We start from the raw sequence: 22,753 nt of genomic DNA, 5'->3' as shown, positions 1-22,753 counted from the left end.
TTATCTGGAAAATACATTCTCCAGATACATTGAGGGTCTTTTCTGTTTGTATTCTTTGGTGATTCCTTTTTTCTAGTATCACGTACCACTTTGGTTTGCAGGTAGAAACCTAGGGAAGGTGCTGGGGAGCAGTTAGTTACAAGCAACTCAGTTTCATGGTTAATAAAACTTAATTATACAAGAATGAATTTAATCGATCTCATTAACATTACTTTTGAAAATTAAAAACTTATCATTCTATAGACACCAGAAATTAAGTGTAATAGAAACAGTTTAGAAATAACTTGTTCTGTTTTTTCTTCTTTTTCTTTTCTTTTCTTTTCTTTCTTTTTTTTTTTGAGACAGGGTTTCTCTGTGTAACTCATCTGTAAACCAGGCTGGCCTAGCTCACAGAGATTCACCTGCCTCTGGCTCCTGAGTGCTGATATTAAAGCTGTGCCCCACCACTGCCTGGCTAACTTGTCGCTTTTTAACAAGTATTTCTTCTTACGCTCCAATTCAGTTTACTATGGCATGTATTTGAGTATGATTGAGGGCAGGGCATGCCTCTGAGGTCAGAGGACAACTTTGGAGGTTTGCTTGGCAAGTGTCTTTACTCCCTGAGGCTTCTCTCGCCTGTACTACTGTCATAAGTGTCATATGTGAACATACTACAGACTAAGTTCTTGGTGTGTGTGTACTTACCCAATGTGTTCAGGCACACAGAATGTGTGTTTATACTCAGATAGCTGCATCTAGTCCGTGGTCTTGCTTTTTTTTTTTTTTTTTTTTTTTTTTTTTTTTTATGGTTTTTCAAGACAGGGTTTCTCTGTAACAGTCCTGGCTGTCCTGGAACTCACTTTGTAGACCAAGCTGGTCTTGAACTTACTGAGTGAGATCCATCTACCTCTGCCTCTCAAGTGCTGAGATTAAAAGTGTGTGCCACCACTGCTTGGCTAGTCCATGGTCTGTGCATGTGTGTAGATACATAGATGGATGGATGGATAGATGGGTGGGTGGAAGGGTGGGTGGATGTAGCCTGTGTGCACTTAATTGGTTGGTTAAAAATTACATTCCTTGGTTGCTCTCCCAGGCAAGACCCCTTTTCCTCTCCAGTGCTGGAACTTTCCTGTCCTTTGCCTCCTTTCCCTATCCGTCCTGAGCTTGCTCCTGCAAGTACAGCTCCTGCAAGCTGTACTTCTGTCCAGAGGGGGCACAGTGCGAATCTTTTGTTGTTTGTGAGGTGTCTGGCTGATTCAAAATGAGATCTGCAGCCTCACCCCTCGTGCTGGCCATTTTATATGAAGGTAGCTATTTTTTTTTTTCATGTATATTTTGTCAAATTCTTAACAAAACAGTAAAAAAGATCAGTTGCCTGTAAATTCTTAAGTAATTGGCTATATTTTATAATTTTTTTTTTAAACTTCTGCTTTAGAATTGCATAGGAAGCCAGGAGTCCCAGTATAGCCAGAGCTACACAGAGAAACCTTGTCTTAAAAAAATAAAAAAGGAGGGCTGCAGAGATGACTTAGCGGTTAAGAGCACTGACTGTTGAAGGACCCAAGTTCAATTCCCAGAACCCACACGATAGCTCACAACTGTCTGTAAACTCCAGTTCCAGGGGAGTTGACACCCTCATAAGGCATACAAGTAGGCAATACACCAATGTACATAAAATAAAAATAAGTTACGAAATAAAAAGAAAAAATAAAAAAGTAGATCGATAGATAAGTAGATAAAAGAGTTGAATGGAAAACTTTGGATTTAGATTTTGTTTTTGTAAAGATTTGTTTATTATGTATACAGTGTTCTATCTGCATGTATGCCTGCACACCAGAAGAGGGCACCAGATCTCATTACAGATGGTTGTGAGACAGCATGTGGTTGCTGGGAATGGAACTCAGGACCTCTGGAAGAGCAGGCAGTACTCTTAATCACTGAGCCATCTCTCCAGCCCCCTGGATTAAGATTTTTTTTTGTAGACAACAATCAGAACTAAATCATTGTATTAGGCATGATGACTTACACTTGTAATTACAGCCATAAATGAACCCTAAAGCTCCAGGCTAGCCTGGGCTATAGAGTAGTGGGACTGTCATAAAAATTAAAGAACTAAGTCACTGATTTTTACTACTACTACTACTGTTATTGTTGTTGTTATTGAAATTGTCTCACTATTTAGACAAGGCTGTCCTGGAACTCATAGAGCTTCACCTTTCCTCTGCCTCCTGAGTACTGGGATTAAAGGCATCATGTACCCTTACACAGGGCTGGGGTTATGTTTGCTATTTTAATGATTCTAGGCGTGAACTGGGTGGTAGTGGCACACACCTTTAATCCCAGGTGGAGGCAGGTGAATCTCTAGGACAGCCAGGCCTGTTACACAAAGAAGACCTGTGTCAAAAAAAAAAACAAAAACAAACAAAAAAAAAAAAACCAAAAAGACTTCCTGGGGATGGGCCCAAGACTGAGACATGTTAAATGCCCTACCACTGAATTATAACTTTTGGTCTTGGCATTAGTTTAACTTGAGTGTTGTAGAAAATCTGGCTGGTATGTTTGTAGGAGCAAGGTGTTGTATTAGCCTGTAATGCTGTTGTGTCGTTATTTACAGGTAGGCGAAAACCAAGAGTACACCGGCCTCGCTCTCCAATATTAGAAGAAAAGGACATCCCACCCCTGGAGTTCCCCAAGTCCTCTGAGGATTTAATGGTGCCTAATGAGCATATAATGAATGTCATTGCCATTTATGAGGTGGTGCGGAACTTTGGCAATGTTTTACGGTTGTCCCCTTTTTGCTTTGAGGACTTCTGTGCAGCTCTGGTGAGCCAAGAGCAGTGCACACTCATGGCAGAGATGCACGTGGCACTTCTGAAAGCAGTTCTTCGCGAAGAGGACACATCTAACACCACCTTCGGCCCTGCGGATCTGAAAGACAGCGTGAATTCCACCCTGTACTTCATCGACGGGATGACGTGGCCGGAGGTCCTGAGGGTCTACTGTGAGAGTGATAAGGAGTATCATCATGTTCTTCCTTACCAGGAGGCAGAGGACTATCCGTATGGACCAGTGGAGAACAAAATCAAAGTTCTCCAATTTCTAGTTGATCAGTTCCTTACGACCAATATTGCTCGTGAGGAGCTGATGTCTGAAGGGGTGATCCAGTACGATGACCACTGTAGGGTCTGTCACAAACTGGGAGATTTGCTTTGCTGTGAGACATGCTCAGCTGTGTACCATTTAGAATGTGTGAAGCCACCTCTTGAAGAGGTGCCAGAGGACGAGTGGCAGTGTGAAGTCTGTGTAGCACACAAGGTGCCTGGGGTGACTGACTGTGTTGCTGAAGTCCAAAAGAATAAACCATATGTTCGACATGAACCTATTGGGTATGACAGAAGCCGGAGGAAATACTGGTTCTTAAACCGAAGACTCATAATGTAAGTACATCTGGCCATCATTTTTGTACTTATCATGATTGACAAGACAGAGGTGTTGATGCACAAAACTTGTAGTTAAAGACCTTTGAGCTGGAAGGAGTATAGATAGGCATTCACAGGGTATTTTAAGAACTGGGCATTGAGATGCGTTCACGAGAGATGCAGACTGCATACCATTCATTTCTGTATTCGGAGAAACAGTGTCCTGGGTGTAATTCTGCGTGCCGTTCCAAAGCCCACTGGAAGCCTCGCACCTTACTTGGAGTTAGGGCTGCAGCCTCCTCTGTAGTTTTACCACGTGGTAGTCACGTGGAGTGCACTGGAGAAAACCTGTCCAAGCTGGGCATTCATTCTCGGTTGCCGTCCCCCCAGGAGATCCCAACATATGGAGGGTCATAGTCTCCCTGAGTCATGTGCTTTCAAGAAACAACTTGGAGTTAGGCCTGTGGGACAGGAGGATCACAAGTTCAAGGCCTGCTCTGCTCTGCTCTACAGAGTGCGTTCAAGGCTAGCCTGGGCAATTTAGCAAGACTGTCTCAAAATAAAAGTAAGCAGGGGCTGAGGATGCAACTCTGTGTCACGTGTTTGCCCAGCATGTGAGGCCCCTGTGTATAGTCCAGGAACACAGAACCCAACGGTGCAAAAGAAGCTTCCAGCGGCAGGGCGAGTGGGGTCATGGAGCACTGTGCTTAGCCTGGTCAGGAGGCCAGGCCGTGTTCAATTCTGGACTGGCTGCATATTGAGTACCCTTAGAGACCCGGTAGCGGGCGCGCACCACTTGGTATTTTGAGCTTTTATAGTTTTGAGGCTTTCTTCCAGTCCTGGGTCAGGTCAAGAGAAAACTGGTGACATGAACTCAGGGTGCCATGTGGAGGGAGAATGGCGCTCTCTGAGACTTGACATTCGAGTTACTGTGTAACTTACTGATTCTCTTTGCTGGAAGCCTGTGGAATTTTCTCTGTATCTGGGTTGTGAAGGTGTACAGTGATAGGCACTTGTGTGGATCTGTTGTCAGGCGTTGAGCATTTGGTTGGCTCAGCCTCCAGAGTGCTGGGGTTCCACGTGTTTGCTGCCACACCCAGGTTCTGAGTAGATGTTCCCCATGTTGCATGGTTTAACGTCTTCTGAGCTGCTTCTGCCCTGGTTTGTTTTGGTCTTCTCCTTCTGGTGTCTTAGGTGTTTTGTTGTTGTTTTCCCTATGTTGCTTTGTCTGTCCTGGAACTCCCTCTGTAGACCAGGCTGGTCTGGAACTCACAGAGATCCGCCTGCCTCTGCTTCCCGAGTGCTGGGATTAAAGGCGAATGCCACCTACCCCCGTCTGTTTTCTTAGTTTTAAGCTGCTGGCTAGTACTGTGAACTACCAGCTGATTGGAAGCTCTAGGCATGTAGGTGGCCATATCGATTTCAAGCTTGACCATGGGGTGGCAGTCACAGTGTTAGGAAGTCCCTGCTGTCTGTATCCTTCCTTAGCTCAGTTTACTGCAGCTGGGTACTGGGCCTGAACGGGCCTTTTCTGCTGTCCTGCTTGGGGCACACTGGCACTTAGAAGCAGACTACCTGCACTGTGCCTACAGCATTCTGTCATGTCATACCAGGCCTGGAGGCTTTTGATACACAGAACTTCAGCTCTGCTGTATTCTCTTAGAGACCAGACCTTTGGTGGCTGGAAGAGGAGAGGTGGTCTTTAGGAGTATGCTTAAACAGCCCTACTGCGGTTGTGTTTCAGAGTTGCCCGTCCCATATCCACAGCCACGCCTGTACTCACACCCATGTCCTTGGAGGGTGAGTCTTCAGCAGCTGGGCTTGGGACTGGGCTTTCTTGGTTTTTCATGATGGCCCTGATCACTTAGCTACCTGCTTTCAGCTTTTTAAATTGTCTTTTCCCAATCCTGAGTTTGTCTTTTTAAAAAGGTTCTTTTTGGTTCTTTTGTTATGTTTTCAAACAAGCTATTGCTGTTGGGGGCAGGCTGGCTGGAACTTTAGATCCTCCTGCCTCAACTCGTGTATGGTGGGTTATGAGCCAACATGCCAGCTGTGCTTTTTTTTCCCAAACAGGGTTTCTCTGTATTGCTTTGGACCCTGTCCTGGAACTTGTTCTGTAGACCAGGCTGGCCTTGAACTCACAGAGATCTGCCTGACTCTGCCTCCACCAATGCCCTGCTTGCCAGCTCTTTAGCATGTTTTTTTTTTTTTTTAAATAAATTCTTTTGACATTTGTTTATGTGGAGTACAGGCGGCTTGTATGCTATATACAGAGTACCTGTGTGGAAGTTAAAGAACATCTTTGGGAGTTAGTTCTTTGGCTCCTGGAAATGGGACTGAGGTGGTCAGCGTTGATGACAAGCTCTTTTCTTTACTCACTGAGCCTCAGTCTGCCCCTTCCTTTAGAAGGCTGGTTTCACAGCCTCTGTCTTTTCTTGAGCTACTCGTTTTGTATGGAGACCAAAGGTGTCCGGTGTGTGTTCTGGGTACAGCTCAACATCTTTGATGCCGATAATTGGTTGTCTAGGTCTTCTTTAGTTTTAGAAGCCTGTGAATAGTAGCTAATCACTTAGGTAAATATAGGCCAAAGCCACATTTATTGAGCACCCAAGAGATTGGGTGTCTTGAGCATTTTACATACAATTCTTAAATTAATCTTTACAATATAGGTCTATGCCTGCCTGTAGCTTATGAATGGTGAGACTAAAACTAAGGGAGATTAAGTAACTTGTCCCAATACTATATAGCTGTTAGCAGGTGTGACCTGACCTTGTTTATTAGAATGTTTCTAGGGCTGGAGAGATGGCTCAGAGGTTAAGAGCACTGACTACTCTTCCAAAGGACCTGGCTTCAAGTCCCAGCACCTACATGGTGGCTCACAATTTATAATGAGATCTGGTGTCCTCTTCTAGTGTGCAGGCACACACGGAGGCAGAATGCTGCACACACACACAATCAATCAATCTTTTTAAAAAAAAAAGAATGTTCCTAATATTGGTTAGAATATACCCATGTTGGCTGCTTACAGACAGCTATCTGTAACTCCAGCTTCAGGGGGAGCTAATGCCTCTTGTCTCTGCAGGCATTGAACACACTCTCTCTCTCTCTTTCTCTCTCTCTCTTAATTAATAATAAAGACATATATTTTAAAAAAGAAGACCCCCCCCCCAAGACAGTTTCTATATGTAACAGTCCTGGCTGTCCCGGAACTCTGTAGACCCTGTATACTCTTGTCTCTACCTCCCAAGTGCTGGGATTAAAGGTATGAGCCACTACTGCCTGGCTAAAAAGAAGTTTTTCTAACCATATTGTATGCTGCATTTTAGCTTCCAAATGACCATTTTGAAAAGATTGCAACTTGAGTTATTTTAGCTTTTAAAACCAATGCCATGAGGCTAGAGATATGTGGTTCAGCAATTAGGGTGCCAGTTCAGAGGATGAGTACATTGCCTGTAGCTCTTGTTCCAAGGGGCATGACACCCTCTTCTGGCTTCTTTGGGCACTGCATTCATGTGGTATAAAGTCCCATACTCAGATAAAACATTCATCCATACACATTTTTAGGAAAAAAAAAAAATCTTAAAAAAAAAAAAAACCAAAATGAAAACATATATGACTAGTTTTTGTTCTGTCACTGAGTGTCTGAGAGCTTTTCTTATCAGAAATAAAGGTGCTTTTAGAAAACACCAACTAAAATGGAACATTACTGCTTTTACTTAGTGACTCAGGCAGATGCACTCAGATAGAGCAGATGAAGTAAGACTTTGGGAGGAAAGGGCTTGCCAGTTTGAAAGTGAATATGCCTGAGCTTTGGAAGCCACAGGACTGAAGGACTCATGTTATACTTTTAAGCACTTTTGTGGACTAATCAGACACACGTTATTGATGAAATTAAATAGTCTCTTAGTGGAACAGCAAATTTATTCATCTAACTTTGGTTTGGAAATAACATTTTATAATATTCTGTTTAAACATTGGCTTTATCAGCTCTCATGTTGCAGATTTCTCTCTTGGTTCATAGGAAAGTGCACAGACTTTCACGACCACTCAAACAAATATGAATCATTCTTTTGGTTTTTGTTTTGCAGTAAAAAATTGGGTTGATTTATCTTTATGTGTATGGATGTTTGCCTGTTTGTATGTGTATCACGTGTGTTCCTGATTCCTAACTAGGCCAGAATAAGGTGTCAGAACCTCTGGTTCTAGAGTTAGCTGCCATGTGGATGCTAGGGATGGAGCCCTAGCAGTCAGTGCTCTTAAGGTCCTGTGGTGTGTTTTTACTCTTGTTTTGTACTTTTGAAACGGGATTTTCCTTGGTAGACCATGTTGCTTGCAGAGGTCAGCCTGCCTCTGCCTTCGGAGGGCTGAAGACGTGCACCACTGACCTGACTAACAATGTTTTTATTGCTCCGATGTTTTGAGTATTTTCTGGGTAATATTACTGAGGGTTCTTTAAATGTTAGAGTGATACTAAATGTTTGTGTCAATAATCAGAAGGAAATCTAGAATATTTCTGCATCATTTGTGAAAGTCAGTTCCCTCGTGGTAGAATATATGTAGAAGCTTGGGAAGTTTTCAGAACCATGCAAACTGTTCAATTGACTTTCTGTAAGCGGAAATAAGGTATGTGTTTTTCCCTGGAAGCCTAGAAATTTAAAATGTTGAATCTGGGAGGCCCTGCTGCTCTTAGTAGGGGAAGCTGTCTGAAACAAAGTCTGCCAGTGAGCAGTATTTTAACTGTAGTATTAATTCATAGGCTTTTTTCATCATTGCATTTAGTTAGTGGGCATTAATATGTTAATTGTGTAGGTTAGTGACATGTGCAGTAAGAGAACAATTCTGTGTGAATGTGCACCAGCAGATGCCATGTCCAGACTAGACTCCAGGGACTCTCCTGTAAAACCACCCTCCCAATTCTGTTCCCTGCTTATTTTTTGAGACAAGGTTTCTCTGTGTTGTGTGGTCTTGGTGTCTTGGATCTCAGTCTATAGGCCAAGCTGGCCTCGAGCTCAGAGATCTACCTGTGCTCCACCACCTACGGGCACTGAAATAGTCTTTAAAATTTTTTTTGCCCTTGAGATAGTGTCTTTTGTAACCTAGGCTGGCCTTGAATTCTGTATAATACTGAATATGACCTTTAACTGCTGATCTTTTGCTTTTGCTTTTTGGCTTTTTTTGAGATTGGGTTTCTCTGTAGCACTGGCTGTCCTTGAACTAACTCTGTAGAGCAGGCTGGTCTCTTAACACACAGACATCCTCCTACCTCTGCCTCCCAAGTGCAGAGATTGAAGGCATGCACCACCTGGCTTATGTATTATTTTGAAGGACTTAATTATCTTACATGTGTGGGTGCTTTGTGTAGACTTGTGAAAGTGTACTTTGTATGTACTTGATGCCTGCAGAGGCCAGAAGAGGGTGTTGTGGAGGATGCCCTAGAACTGGAATTACAGGGGGTTATGAGCTACCATGTGATTGCTGGAGATGAAACTGGGGTCCTCTGCAAAAGCAGTCAGTACTCTTGACCACTGAGCCCCTCATTTTAATTATTTTAAGTTTCTGTGTGTATGACTGCAGGTGCCCATGGAGGCTAGAGGATTTATAGGCAGTTGTGAGCCATCCCAACTTGGGTGCTGGGAACCAGACTCAGACCCTGTGCAAGAATAGAACATACTTATAACTCCTGAGCCATCTCTCCGGCCCTGTTCTCTCCGGTTACCTGTTCTAACCCATGTAGTCCCCCAGCAGTACATTGTTGCGGAACTGTCAGGGTTTTCAGCAAAGATGGCAGAGGCAGGTCAGTTCTTATTTAAGGTCACACAGCTTGTGGTAGAGTCAGGATGGAACCCAGAGCCCTCCTGACCTGGCGGTTGCTGGATCTGTTAGAGGATGGACACAGTGACGAGTTTAGTGGGAATGAAGTCAGTTGTGAAGGCCAGAAGTCAGACCTCAGAGTGTCAGCAGGGCTCAGGGAGGAGAACCCTTTCTCAGCTCCCCAGCTCTCAGCGCCCTGGTGCCTTTTTTCTTTCTATCAAGTGCGCCACATTTTTTTCTTTAGCCTCTTCTCCATTGTCACTTCCAAAGCCTCATATTTTAGGATGCTTTACAGTAGCTCCTAGTACCAAGATTTGGGCATCTGCTGGGGCTGCTGTGACAAAAAATGCTAAAAACAGAACTATTGATGTTTAATAAGAATCAGGAGAAATAGATAGGCCAAATAGATATTTATTCAGGGAGAAATAACTCACAACATAGAGGAACACCAGCAGGTTCCTGGTCCCAAGGATGCCTGCGGATGCTCTCCTGTCCCCATGCTGCAAGCAAGAGAGCTCTTAGAGCCCCCTCCTCAGACTTAGTTCCCCCAGGTAATGCCGGCCCTGTCTCCACCCCCAATGGGCGTGGTCTGTGCCACAGGTGCAGACAATGAATATCTCACTATACAGAACTTTATTGAATGGTTCAGAGTCCTGCATCCCAAAGCCTGAAACCTGGAAAGCCAGACTCCTCCTTCCTAAGGCTCTCTCTGTGCCTCTCTAGCCTTGGACAGACCTGTCACACCTCTCTCCACCAGTAGAGTGACTAGTCATTAGAGTCAAAACCTCTGGGTAAATACATTTGCTAAACAAGGTCACTCTGAGGTTTTAGGTAGGCCTGAATTTTGGGGCCAGTATTCAGCCCATTACAGGATTTCTTACTCTTGTGTGGATTTGTTGAGAAAAGAGACTTGAAACTCACCTGTGAGTCATCTTCAAACTTCCTATTGAGCGTCCCAAGTCAGTCCCGCATGCTCTGTGGTCTAGGTCAAAGTCAAGCTGTAAAGCACACAACCATAATATGTATATATTTGTTCATGGTTCTACTTAGGCAAGAATCTTTTCCTTCCTACCCTTCTGACACTCTGTGAAGAGGTGGGGACACTTGAGGCAGCTGGGCCACTCCCAGTGAGCTGGAGGGACAGTTCCACCAGGCCCAGGCAGACTCACTGTGAGTCAGCTTGTTTATACTGAGAGAGGTAGCTGTCCCTGTATAGTTAGGACACCAGTTTTGATTGGCTAAACTGGCTTTGATAGCATCAGCAGTTTGTGCTCACTATTTCATTGCTACATTTGTAATGAATTTATTCTGCTTCCCTCCACCCCAAAACAGCAAAGTCAGTGTGAATATTATGTATTTTATTTTTGATGAGGAGGATAAAAGAGAGTTTCAGCAGCCCGATTTTAGAGAGGTGTTAACATGTTTCTGTCCTGGAGAAATGATCAAGGGACTGAGGATGAGGAGTGGAGAGGTGTTTGCGCATGCGTGGCCTGAGAAGAGAAAGCAAACTGGAAGTGTAGGTGCTGGGAGTGATGTGCGGAGGAGGTGTGAGATATGTCTCACATGCTGCCACAGACAGACTCAGAACTAATTGGTGGAATTACTACAGGTTTGAGGAATTTCATTGTAAGTAAAAACTTACTAAAAGTGGTAGTACATGCCTTGAATCCCAGTACTCAGGAGACAGAAGCAGGTTCTGAGTTCAAAGCCAGCCTGGTTGGTCCACAGAGCCAGTTCTTGTCTAGCAAGGGCTACACAGAGAAACCCAGTCTTGAAAAAAATAAACCAAACAACTTCTTACAAAAGTAGCTGAGTGCAGAGTGGACTTCTGCCTGAAGCGGTGAGTTAGTGTGTTGTAGAGGGGAAGTTCTGCAGAGACCAGGATAGAGTCCACGTGCCTGTTGGTTGTAGGGATCCTTTCAGAAGTGTGCGGCTTGCTGTGGGAGTTGGAGAGATGCACAGTGGTTAAGAGCACTTGCTGCCCCTGTAACAGAGGGACCAAGTTTGCTTCCTAGGTACTCACAGCCTCCTAACTCCAGCTCCAGAGGGTGTGATGCAGTCTTCTGGCCTTCACAGGTTCTCTCTCCCTCCCCCTCTCTCAGGTTCTCTCTTTCTCAGGTTATCTCTTTGTCAGGTTCTCTCTCACACACACACAAATAAATAATAAAAGCTAATAAATGAACAGAATGTCCACTTAGTTGAATTTCTTCCTATTATACTATCTTATTTTCATAATTGTTTAGTACAATACTTGGCAGTGTGAACCTGGGGCAGTGGCGCCTAAAAATGAGGTGAACAAAAGTCTCATACTTTATTCAGCCCACTTTATTCAGAGAATTAGACAATTTATACTATAGGGTTAAGAGTCACATGAGTAAAGCATCCAATCACAAGGATAAGCCTCATGTAGGTAAGCTGTACATGGCAAAACAGGTTTTCCCAAAGAGGCTTATAAACAACTATAGCCAGTTGTAATTAATAATTTGAAGTAAACCCACTCCTACACAACACACCTTGGGAGGGTCATAGATGCATATTCCCAGAACAATTCCATATTTTTGAAGAAACAGGTCACAAGTCTAGTCTTCTTGGAGTTTGCTCACAAGCATACAGAATTCCCCCTGCAAGACTCCATTTTTGGACAGTGTTCCAACACATGATGAAGCCTTATACTCCCCAAGTATGCTTCCTATCCCCCAAACTTTTAATTCTTTAAACAATTTACATTTGTTTGTATATGTGTAACTCCCCCCCTCGTCTCTCTCTCTCTCTCTCTCTCTCTCTCTCTCTCTCTCTCTCTCTCTCTCTCTCTGTGTGTGTGTGTGTGTGTGTATGTGTGTGTGTGTGTTCATTCAGAAGCTAGCTTGGGGAGTTTATTACCCTTTTACCATGTAGCTCGAACTTAGGTCATCTAACAGTCTCCTCCATTTATTTATTTGTTTGTTTGTTTGTTTGTTTTTCAAGACAGGGTTTCTCTGTGGCTTTGGAGCCTGTCCTAGAACTTGCTCTGTAGACCAGGCTGGCCTCAAATTCACAGAGATCCATCTGCCTCTGCCTCCCAAGTGCTGGGATTAAAGGTGCCTGTCACCAACACTCAGCTCCTCTCCCCTCCACTTTTTAAAGAAGGTTTGTTTTTAATTTTTAAAATTACTATTATTTTTATTTCATGTGCTTTGGTTTTTTGCCTACATGTATAGACATGTGAGGGTGTTGGGGCCCCTGGAACTGGAGTTACAGATAGCTGTGAGCTGCCATGTGGGTGCTGAGAATTGAACCTGGGTCCTCAGGAAGAGCAATTGGTGCTCTTAACCACTAGGTCATCTCTCCAGCCCCTGAAGATTTGTTTTTAATATGTGTGTGTATCTGTGTATGGGTATGTGTATGGGAGTTCAGTGCCCATGGAAGCCAGAAGAGGGCGTCAGATCCCCTGGAACCAGAAAATTGTGCCTTACCTGATGCGGGTGCTAGGGACCAAACCTAGGTCCTGTGCATGAGAAGTACACGCTCTTAGCTGTTGAGCCATCTTCATAATGAGAAAGTCTTAAGATAGAAACTTTAGAAAATAAAAGATAAGAGCTGACTAACTAAAGTTATAGATAATCCTAAATTCTCCCATTACGTACTTGGCACTGTTAATTTTTAACATGGCATTATGTTTTAGAACCCACCCCCCCCAAAAAAAAAAAAAAAAAAAAAAAAAAAACAGGGTTTCTCTGTGTAGCTTTGGCTGTCCTGGAACTCATTCTGTAGACCAGGCTAGCCTGAAACCCAGAGATCACGTGTATCTGACTCCTGAGTGCTGGAATGAAAGGTGTGAACCACCGCCTGTCCTGTTTAAGAGCTTTCTATAGAACTTTCTGCTGAGAAGACTGTCGTTAACCTTGGAAATTGGATTAAGATCCTTGTCATACTAGTCAGTAAGAACTCAGGAGACTCACTCCTTGCCCATCTTGGCGGCTGCTCTTGATTGATGGCTGCCCTACACCTAAGACAGGAAGATGGTGGCTGCAAGGAAGGTGACAGCTCTAGAGTTGATCTCTTCTAGCCACCAATTTGTTACGGGAAGTGGAAAGTACAGGCCGGGGCAGACAGACTCTGAAGCTCACCAGACAGGGCAAAGCCAAGTTGTTTTGTTTTGTTTTTTTGTTGTTTTGTTTTGTTGTTTTTTTGGTTGTTGTTTTGAGACAGGGTTTCTCTGTAACTTTGGACCCTGTTCTGGAACTCGCTCTGTAGACCAGGCTGGCCTCCAACTCTCAGAGATCCCCTTGCCTCTGCCTCCCAAGTGCTAGGAGTAAAGGCATATGCCATCACCGTCCTGCCAAAGCCAAGTTCTTATCCTCACCAACAGCTGCCCAGCTATGAGGAAATCTGAAATAGAGAATACTATGCCATGTTGGCCAAAACTGGTGTCCATCACTCCAGTGGCAATCAGTAATAGTGAATTGGGCACAGCATGTGGGAAATACTATAGAGTGTGCATGCTGGTAAAAAGTAAACCAGGAAGGTTTTTCTTGAATAAAACTTGGCCAGAGCTCATTTGAAAAGGAAAAAAAAAGATGGGGGGGGGGGCCTGAAAGACTGGTGGTGTGTGCTTCTTTAATCCCAGTACTCAGCAGCCCGGTCTACAGAGTGAGTTCTAGGATAGCCAGAGCTGCAAAGAGGAAACCCGTCTGGTGAAGGGTAGGGGTAGGGTAGAACTTAGTTAAAGTATCTATTGGAGCAAAATGAAGAAGGGTAGATGTTTAAAACATTTTGTGTTTCGGGGTGGTGGTGGTGGTGATATACATTTTTAATCCCAGCATTGGGGAGGCAGAAGCAGGAGGATCACTGAGTTTGAGGCCACCCTGGTCTACAGAGTGAGTTTTAGGACAGCCAGGACTGTTTCATAGAGAAACCCTGTCTTGAAAAACAACAACAACAACAAAAACAGCAACAAAAAAGTTTTGTGTTTATGACAAAAACCAAAAGAAAAAAAAATCTGGGTGGGAGCTAGGCAGTGAGTGGCTCAGTATGAAACATTGGTTGCCTAAGCCTGAGGCCCTGACCTGAGTTCAGATCTTAGCACCTGGCTCTTTTGCTGTAACCTGTGCACTGTGGGCGGTGACATGAAAATCCCCAGGGCTTCCTGTTCAGTGGAGAACTCCTGTCTCAGCGGGTAAAGTGGAGCCTATAGAATGGAGTGCCTGAATTCACCTGGGGCCTCTGCACACACGGGGATGCACAGACTTGTACCCATATTTGCACATATGCCAAAAAGAGGGAAAATTGGGCTAGTTTTTTTCTTTAAAGTTTTGGTACTTGATGTATAATTAATATATTCCTTTCAGAATTACTGAATGTTAATGATACATTTCTGAAATTCCTCTGCAATAATAATAATAATTTGCATCTATTGATCACTAATGGTGTCCCAGTTACTGTGATAGATGCCCTGTTTAATACCTTCAAGTCCTACAGTGGCCTGATGCCTGTGGCTGTGTCCTCACCCAGTAATAGTGAAGCACATAAGTGGCTTGGAGGGAGTTTGTCATCGCCATGCCATCTATCTCAAGAGGCTGAGTCTGTTCCCAGCCAAATCTTTTCTACTTAGTGACACTGAGGCTAGAACTCAGGCCTTGAGCATTCTTCACTGTTTTATATTCCTAGACCCAGAGTGTGTCAATGTAGGATGTCCTCCTCTGTTGTCTTTTTGAGAGCAGAGTCTCACTGAATTTGGGCTTGCCAGTTAGTGAGATGGACTGGCCAGCAAGCCCTAGGTACCCACTTCCCTCCCACATCCACACTGCGCCTTCCTTCATTGGAGATGCCCCAGACCCACCACCCTGGCCTAGAATCTCAGACTTGTGTAGGTGTGTACACACGCTCACAGAGGCCTAAGGTTGATGTCAGGAATCTTCTTGATCTCTGTCCACTTGACTCTTTGAAATACCACCTCAGTCAAATCCAGAGGTCAACGATACGGCTAGTTTCTAGTCTCATTAGCCAGTTTGTGTCAAGGATCCCTGTGTCTACCTTTCACTTTTTGGGCTAGAGTTACAGACAGGCCACCATACCCGTTGGAACTCAGGTTCTTTAGCCACTAATCCACCTCCCCTCCCAGGTCTTTGCATAGAGCTCCCATTGAGGGAGGAAAGTACAGTCTTGTGTATCTCATGTACACTCCTGAGTTCCTCTTGAATGGGGGAAAGAAACTTCATGAGGGGCGGGGGCTTGTTTATCAGGTGTTTTGCTTGTTTGTATTTTCTTGTGACAGTATGTGTGTAAAGCTGGTTCTCCCTCCCAAGTGCCCGTATAACAGGTATGTTGCACACTGCTAGCCGTGTGGAATACATTCTTGAAGCCTTGCTTGAGGTGGTACTCTGCCTTGTTTTTTCAGTTAGTGACCTTCTCTATTGAAGTTTCCAGTTCGCTTAGATGTGATGGAACCTCAGGAGAGTTGGCAGGAAGATGTCTCCTCCCGTTTGAGTTTTGGTTGTCTTTAAGAAGAGAGAAGAGCCAGGTGGTTGTACACACACTCAATCCCCAGCATTGGGAACCAGAGGCAGTGAGATCAAGGCCAGCCTGGTCTACGTGGCAAATTCTAGGTCAACCAGGGATCCAAAGTGTGACCCTGTTTTAAAAATGATTTGGGGCTGGAAAGATGTTTCAGCAGTTTCTACTATTTCAAAGTTCAGCAGTTTCTACTATTTCAGTTCTCAGCATCCACTTGGCAGGTCACAACCATCTGTAGCTCTGGTTCCATAGGATCTAGTATCCCCTTTAGTCTCTCTGGACACTACATATTGTGGTACAATTATACACATAGGCAACACAAACATAAAATAAAAATAAAATCTTCCAAAAAAAGGAGATGGATGATACACTGCTGCTGCTGAATCTGGAATCAAGGTCCCTCCGGGTCCTTGAATTTAGTAAAGCACCTGTCATGGTGGCAGTGTTTCTAGATGTGACAAACAGTGTGTCTGTGCTCTGCCTTGTGGTTTCCCAAGCTTTGAGACTTGTGAAAGCTCAGGGTTAGGGGTCTCAGCAGGCTACTACAGTAGAGTTGCTTGAGGTCTGGGTGGTCCTTTGTATAGCTCTGGGTGTTAAAGTCATGTCTTGCTAATACTGAAAATTGTTTGTCTCAAGGACTGAGAACTTAGAAATCCAAGTAGTTAGAGACTATTTAGATAAACAAGAGAAATGGACATGTAGTCTTCACATTGCACAGCTGAATTTGGGTAGATGTCTGTCTGTAAATGCCGTGTGTCTAATGTTTTCCCACACTGATTTCACAACAGAGAAGAAGACACAGAAAATGAAAATGAAAAGAAAGTCTGGTACTATAGTACAAAGGTCCAGCTTGCAGAATTAATAGACTGTCTAGACAAAGACTACTGGGAAGCAGAATTGTGCAGAGTTCTAGAAGAGACTCGAGAGGAGATGCACCAGCACATGGCCATCACGGAAGACCTGACCAACAAAGCTCGGGGCACCAACAAATCCTTTCTAGCAGCAGCTAATGGTGAGGGGGCCCTCTTGCTTGCTTTTTCTTGTTAAATTTGAGATAGGCTCTTGTATAAAATATTCTGAGACTTGAAAATGTGTTAAAATGTCCAACTTACGCATGCTTTGCTTTGACTCTATATGCCATTTTTTTTTCTACAGTGATGCTATCCATGCTAACATAAATTTGGGTACTGTGCATTTTAGTCTTTTATTTCTTGCCTTGGTCACTGATTGTTGCCACCCACCCTCACAAACATTTATGTTTTGTTTGTAACTCAGGCTGGATTCAATTTATTACATAGCCCAGGTTGGCCTTGAACTCATGATCGTCCTGCTTCAGAATATCGAGACTGTCAGGGGTGTCCACCTTTGCTAGCTCATTTGTATCCTCCTCAGTATATTCCTTGCATAGTGTAGACAACTTTATAGAATATTTTCTTTATTTCAGCCAGATAACTCTCACCCACACAAAATCAAATGGGCACACTTCTTTAAAGGCCGGGTCTCACTGTGTATCCCTGGTTGTCCTGGAACTCAATGTATAAATCAGGCTGCCCCCAAACTCTTAGAGATTCACTTGCCTCTCCCTCCCTAGTGTAGAAATTAAAGATGTGTACCACCACATGTAGCCATAAAGATCTTTTTTTGTTTGTTTGGTTGATTGGTTGATTGGTTTTTTGGTTTTTCAAGACAGGGCTGGCTGACAGCCCTGGCTGGCCTCTAACACAAACCTGTGTAATGTTTTTTTTCTTAAATACTTAAATATATTGGTCATTAAACTTTTTGAGACAAGGTCTCACTATGTAGCCCTGGTTATCCTGGAATGTGCTGTATAGATCAAGCTGGTTTTGTACTTAAACACCTGCCTCTGATCCCTTAGTGTTTGGATTCAAGGTACACACCGCCAAGCCCAGCGAACATTAAAATTCCTAAGTGGCATTTGTTAGTAACTTTATATTTGACATGGGGTGAAAACAATTATATCTGTTTTTCATTATAGAAGAAATTTTGGACTCCTTAAGAATCAAAAGAGGGGACGATATTGATTGTGATCAGAGCCCAGAAGACACAGAAAAAGACAAGGATGAGGTGGAGAGTGGCAGCTCCAGAGATGCGGAGAAGAACAGAGAGGGTTCAGGAGACCAGTCCCTCGAGAAGGGCAGTGGCGACACAGCCTTGGGTGAAGAGCCTGGGCAAGGAAAAACTGAGGGTAAAAGAATTACTTGGTTTAAAAGAAATGTTTGATTAATGCTTTTTGTTTGAAACCTCCAATTTTACTTGTCAAATGGAAATGAAAAATTTTACAGCAAACAGCTATTTTTGATTTCTAAAGATATTTAAGAGTGTCCCTTGTAACATTACAACCATTGGAATGAGTTTTGTGTATTGATGGATTTACAATAATGTTGTACTTATATTCCCTAAGAAGTTGGCATCCCTTGAAATTTGTTGATGAAAAATATATACCAGAATATACACTTTGGTATGTGATAAAATATGTTCTTAAAAAAAGAATTAACTCTCAAACATTCTTACTATCTTACTCTTTATCTTTGGATGGCCTATTGCAAAGCTGTCCCAGCGTCTGAATTGCTTTGAATTGGCCACCAAAGAGAAGCAGGGTTTTTGGTGATTGATGGTTTTTAGTAGTTGATTGAATGTGGCCACTTGTCCAAAAGCAATTTTAAAGCATATCTTTAAAGTTTTGTTGTGCGTTTTGCTGTAGAGCCAACAGAAGTTGGGGATAGAGGTAACTCTGTGCCAGAAAATCTTGGTGACAACACAACTAATGCTTCTTCAGAAGAGACTAGTCCCTGTGAAGGGAGGAGCCCCGAGGGCTGTCTCTCAGAAACCCATGATAGCAGCAACATGGCAGAGAAGAAGGTGGCACCTGAGCTCCCCCCGGACGTACCAGGTACAGAGGGCAGTGTACCAATGCCTCTGTAATGGGGGGAACCCTTCCCTTTGCAGTGAAAGCTGCATGTCACCTAGAGCCCGGAAGTCTGCATTCATTCATGCTGCTTGCTCACAGTGCCATTGCTGATTGCTAAACTGTCACCTAACATGGATGTTTGGCAGATGGTCTTGCCAATAGTGCCTGGAACTCCCTCTTAGTGCTTGTGCTTGTGTTTCTTAGATGGATTTGTATGCCTGGTCACCAGACCATCCTGGCAGAGATTTGATTTGAGTTACTCACATAGTAATGTCTGTCTCCATGTTGAGTTGAGGCTCTGTATATACTAACACATTAATTTTCTGTTTGCATGTGCTCATGTAGTGCTACATGTCAGATCATAATATATATTGGCAGAGAATCCATCATCACCAATCGTTTTTGCAAGGTGCATTGATATGTTAACCAATAATTCTAACTGTAACCTTTTTAGCATGGAAATTTTACTTGGAGTAAGTTATCATACTAAGAATGTGTAATATGACCTTTTTGCTTTTCAAGAAATCCAAAGGTATTTTTATTACAGAAGATTAAAATCAGAAAATAAACACCGGTATATCACCAAAAAAAAAAAAAAAAAAAAAAAAAAAAGTCATAGTTGAGGAAATCCTTAAAGGTCCTTTCCTGTGTATGTAAAAATATTGCTGTTTCCGAATCTGAGTTCTGTTATTGCTGTGTGTTAGTTGTGCTGGGATGTACCAGCTGTGTTGGGAGCACTGCTGTCTAGAAGATGTGCGTTCTAGGTCTTGTGCCCATAAATCAGTGCCATCTAACCCTTTAAGGGCCTCCAGGTTTCTGATTGGAATGTGAAGGAGTTGGGCGGCCAGCTTGGAACTTTGCTGAAAACCCTTAGGTTTTATACAGGCTCCACGTGAACCCCAGCTGTCAGCAGAACATCTGACATGGTTGACGGTGTGGGGACTGTGGGAGATCTGGAAACTATACTCCAGTGAAGCGGGGAGCGGTTGACTGGGTTTGACGGTGCAGCCCGTCCGTAGTCTCAGTGCTGGTAAGGCAGGCAGGAACTTGGGCCATGCACAGTGAGCTCCAGGCTAGTTGGGGTTCTGAAGTGAGACCCTGCGTGAACATACAAAGAGTTTTAAAAAAAAAAAAAAAATCACTTAGCCCAGGAAACTAGTTTTGGTGGTTGGAAATCCAATATTCCTCAAGTATTTGGGTGCACTGACCTGGGGATCCAGTAGGGATTCAATGTGCTGAAATTTGAAGTCATAGAAGTAGAAATAAACTAGAGTGAAATTTTGATTGAATATTAACAACTTTATTAAAATTAAAATTGTTTAGAAAACAGATCTGTCAGTGAGACAGGTGATGTTTCCCAGGAGTGTTTCCTCAGGGACTGAAGGAACACGGGCTTAATTCAGTTTCACAGCTGAGCGCTTCTAGGTTTTGGTCAGTTTTAGTCTCATTTTCATGTATTCGGGGTGAAAGGTTTTGAAGGTTGAATACTGAACTAATGTCGGGGAAAAAAAAAAAAACCTTCCGTGTTTGTTATTTTGTCTCTTTCGATGGATTAGTTCTTAATGTAAACCTCAGACATACTAGGCCTTCAGGGTTGACATAACTGACCTGTTTTTAAACCAAACTTGGTTGAGTTTGATCTGTTAGATCTGTAAATTCCATCTTTGTATGCTGTTTTAACATTATTTTACATTTACTTATTTTGTGTGGGCAAGTATGAGTGAGCGTGTGTATAGGCATCCATATGCCCATGAGAGATCCAAGGGCTGGAGTCAGTTTTCTTCTTCCTGGGATTGAACACAGTTTGTCAGGCTTGGCAGCAAGTATCTACCTTCTGAGCCATCTTGCCAGCCGTCATTTTTGATTTTATCAAGTAGTTAATAATTGTAATGAGTTTCAGACTCGGCAGTTGAGTGGGAACACATCCATGACCAAAGTAGAGTGGAGTCCTCATGTCTGCGTTCTGGTGGACAGCAGTAGACCTAGAGTGCCCTCTGACCTCCAGAGAGGACGCTCTGCCGCCTCCTCAGGCTCTGCTCTGCTACTCTGTGTTCTTACTTGTCCAGCAGGTAATTGTGTTACTGTTCTGTGCCCCGGGAGGGCGCTGTGTGCTCAGGGAAGCCCCAAACCATTCCTTGTTGTCACTGTTGATGATCTCTCTGGTCAGTGGATGAGGCGGTCAACTCTGGTAGGGAACATCTCGCTTGGTTTTCTTTTCTAGAACGTAGAGAATATATTTAGACATGACATTTATTGATTAAAAAGCCTTTTGATACAATAATATTATCAGAGTGGGTGGAGAGATGTTCTGGGTAAGCTATATTTCCTTGAAGTGGTAAGTGGTGGATGTTTACAAAGTGAACGAACACCCAAGGACCCTGCCCTCCAGAGATAGTGTCTGTTCTGCAAGAACCAGTGTACTTAACTGCTGTGCTGTCTCTCCAGCTTCCCATGATAGTTATTTAAATAGTTTCTGGTGTGGGGCCATAATGAGTAGAGTCTCCAAGGGTCTCCAAAGGGCTTGTGCAAGCTTTCCTAACAGTGTGAGAGCTCTGCCTACATACAGGACATCATTGCCTTCAAGTGGCATTAACACTGTCACTTTTTCCTTCCTTTTGGGACAAGAGTAGAGAGGAGCCTTCCAGTTGGCATGTGGGTCTGGGGGGAGGGGTTGTATTGTGATTTGTAACTGTAGTTACCAAGTGACTGGGGACACTGTGTGTGTGTGTACAGGTCTTTTGATTTTCCTCTTTAATGAAGTGCCTGTCATTTCCTTTGTACACTTTGTGTTTGTTTTGTTGAAAAACATAAGTCTTTTTTCCTTAAGGCTATCTTCACTAAAGCAAAAATTCCCATGTTGCTTTTGTCCAATTAATAATCCTTGATTAAGTGCAACTTGGTTGTAATCATTTTTCTTATCTATTACTGCACCTGATTTTCTAATACTTTGACTAGGGTTTTACATCTACTTTCATAAGTGAGATTAGCTTATATTTTCCTCTGTCCTTATCTGTCTCTAATAACGAGACTATTTTATCTTCATTAAAAATAATCTTGGAGCCAGGTGTCGGTGGCACATACCTTTAATCCCAGCACTCAGGAGGCAGAGGCAGGCAGATTTCTGTGAGTTTCAGGCCAGCATGGTCTACAGAGCTAGTTCCAGGACAACCTCCAAAGCTACACAGAGAAACCCTGTTTCGAAACAACAACAACAAACAAAAAAACAAAACAAAACAAAAAATCTTGGGGGCTGGTGAGATGACTCAGTGTGTAAAAGCATTTTCCATGTACACTTAAAATCAAGTTCAGGAGCCAATGTTGGAAAGCAGTAACTAACTCCTGAAAGTTGTCATCTGAACTCAACATGCATCCTGCGGCACATACACCCCCCCAAAAAAGCACATACACTATAATAAATACAGTTTAAACAGTAATGGTAATTTTGAGCTGGAGCGGATAGTTCAGCCATTGAAAGGACTGAGTCCTACCCCCCAGAATCTGTAAGTCAGGCATGATGGCAGGTGATCTCAGTGCTGGGGAGACTGGCCAGTCAGTCTAGCCTCTTTACAGAGTCCCAGGCAGTGAGAAACCACTCCAGAGATTTCAGGGCTGGTGAAGATGGCTCAGTTGCTCTTGCTGGGCAAGGCTGACTATATGAGTTAATTCTCCAGAACTCACATAAAATTAAAGCAGAGAACTGACTCCAGGAAGTTATTCTCTGGTCTCTGCACACAGCTCTTGCATGCTTTTCTCGTGTGTGTGTGTGTGTGTGTGTGTGTGTGTGTGTGTGTGATGGTCCAGCTTCTGAAGTCAAGGCTCTGATGGGCTCCTCCCGTGTCTGCTGTTAGTGCTTCAGCTTCCCTCTCTACAACTGTAGGTTGCAGCTTACAGTGTTTTTGCTGTCATGTCACTCGCTTTTGTAATAAATTAATTTTGGGTGGTGATGGGTGTGGGACCTAGAGCTTGTGCTCAGGAGGCAAGCAATTCCCAGTGTGAGTTTGACATTGACAGATGTCTCTTGTATGCTTGATGAAAGCACACACATACACATTTGTTGTTGGGTATAGTAGAAGACAGTGACATTGCTCTAATTTAGTGCCTTCTTTCCCTTCATTGTAAAGTG

General features: G+C 43.4%; 1 protein-coding gene across 1 annotated transcript in view; it reads left to right on the top strand.

The window, feature by feature from the left end:
* The window catches only part of Bptf (bromodomain PHD finger transcription factor), a 99,887-nt gene that overhangs the window by 18,991 nt on the left and 58,143 nt on the right, over positions 1-22,753 (top strand). The window contains exons 2-5 of the mRNA XM_051179462.1: positions 2,594-3,416; positions 16,490-16,713; positions 17,698-17,907; positions 18,424-18,612. Of these exons, the coding sequence (XP_051035419.1) occupies positions 2,594-3,416; positions 16,490-16,713; positions 17,698-17,907; positions 18,424-18,612 (1,446 nt within the window). The remainder of the gene's footprint in view (positions 1-2,593; positions 3,417-16,489; positions 16,714-17,697; positions 17,908-18,423; positions 18,613-22,753) is intronic.

This window comes from Phodopus roborovskii, unplaced genomic scaffold, assembly GCF_943737965.1.
Source record: "Phodopus roborovskii unplaced genomic scaffold, PHOROB, whole genome shotgun sequence".
Lineage (NCBI taxonomy): Eukaryota > Metazoa > Chordata > Mammalia > Rodentia > Cricetidae > Phodopus > Phodopus roborovskii.
Note: the sequence above shows the minus strand (reverse complement) of the source record. Positions and strands in the feature narration are given on the sequence as shown.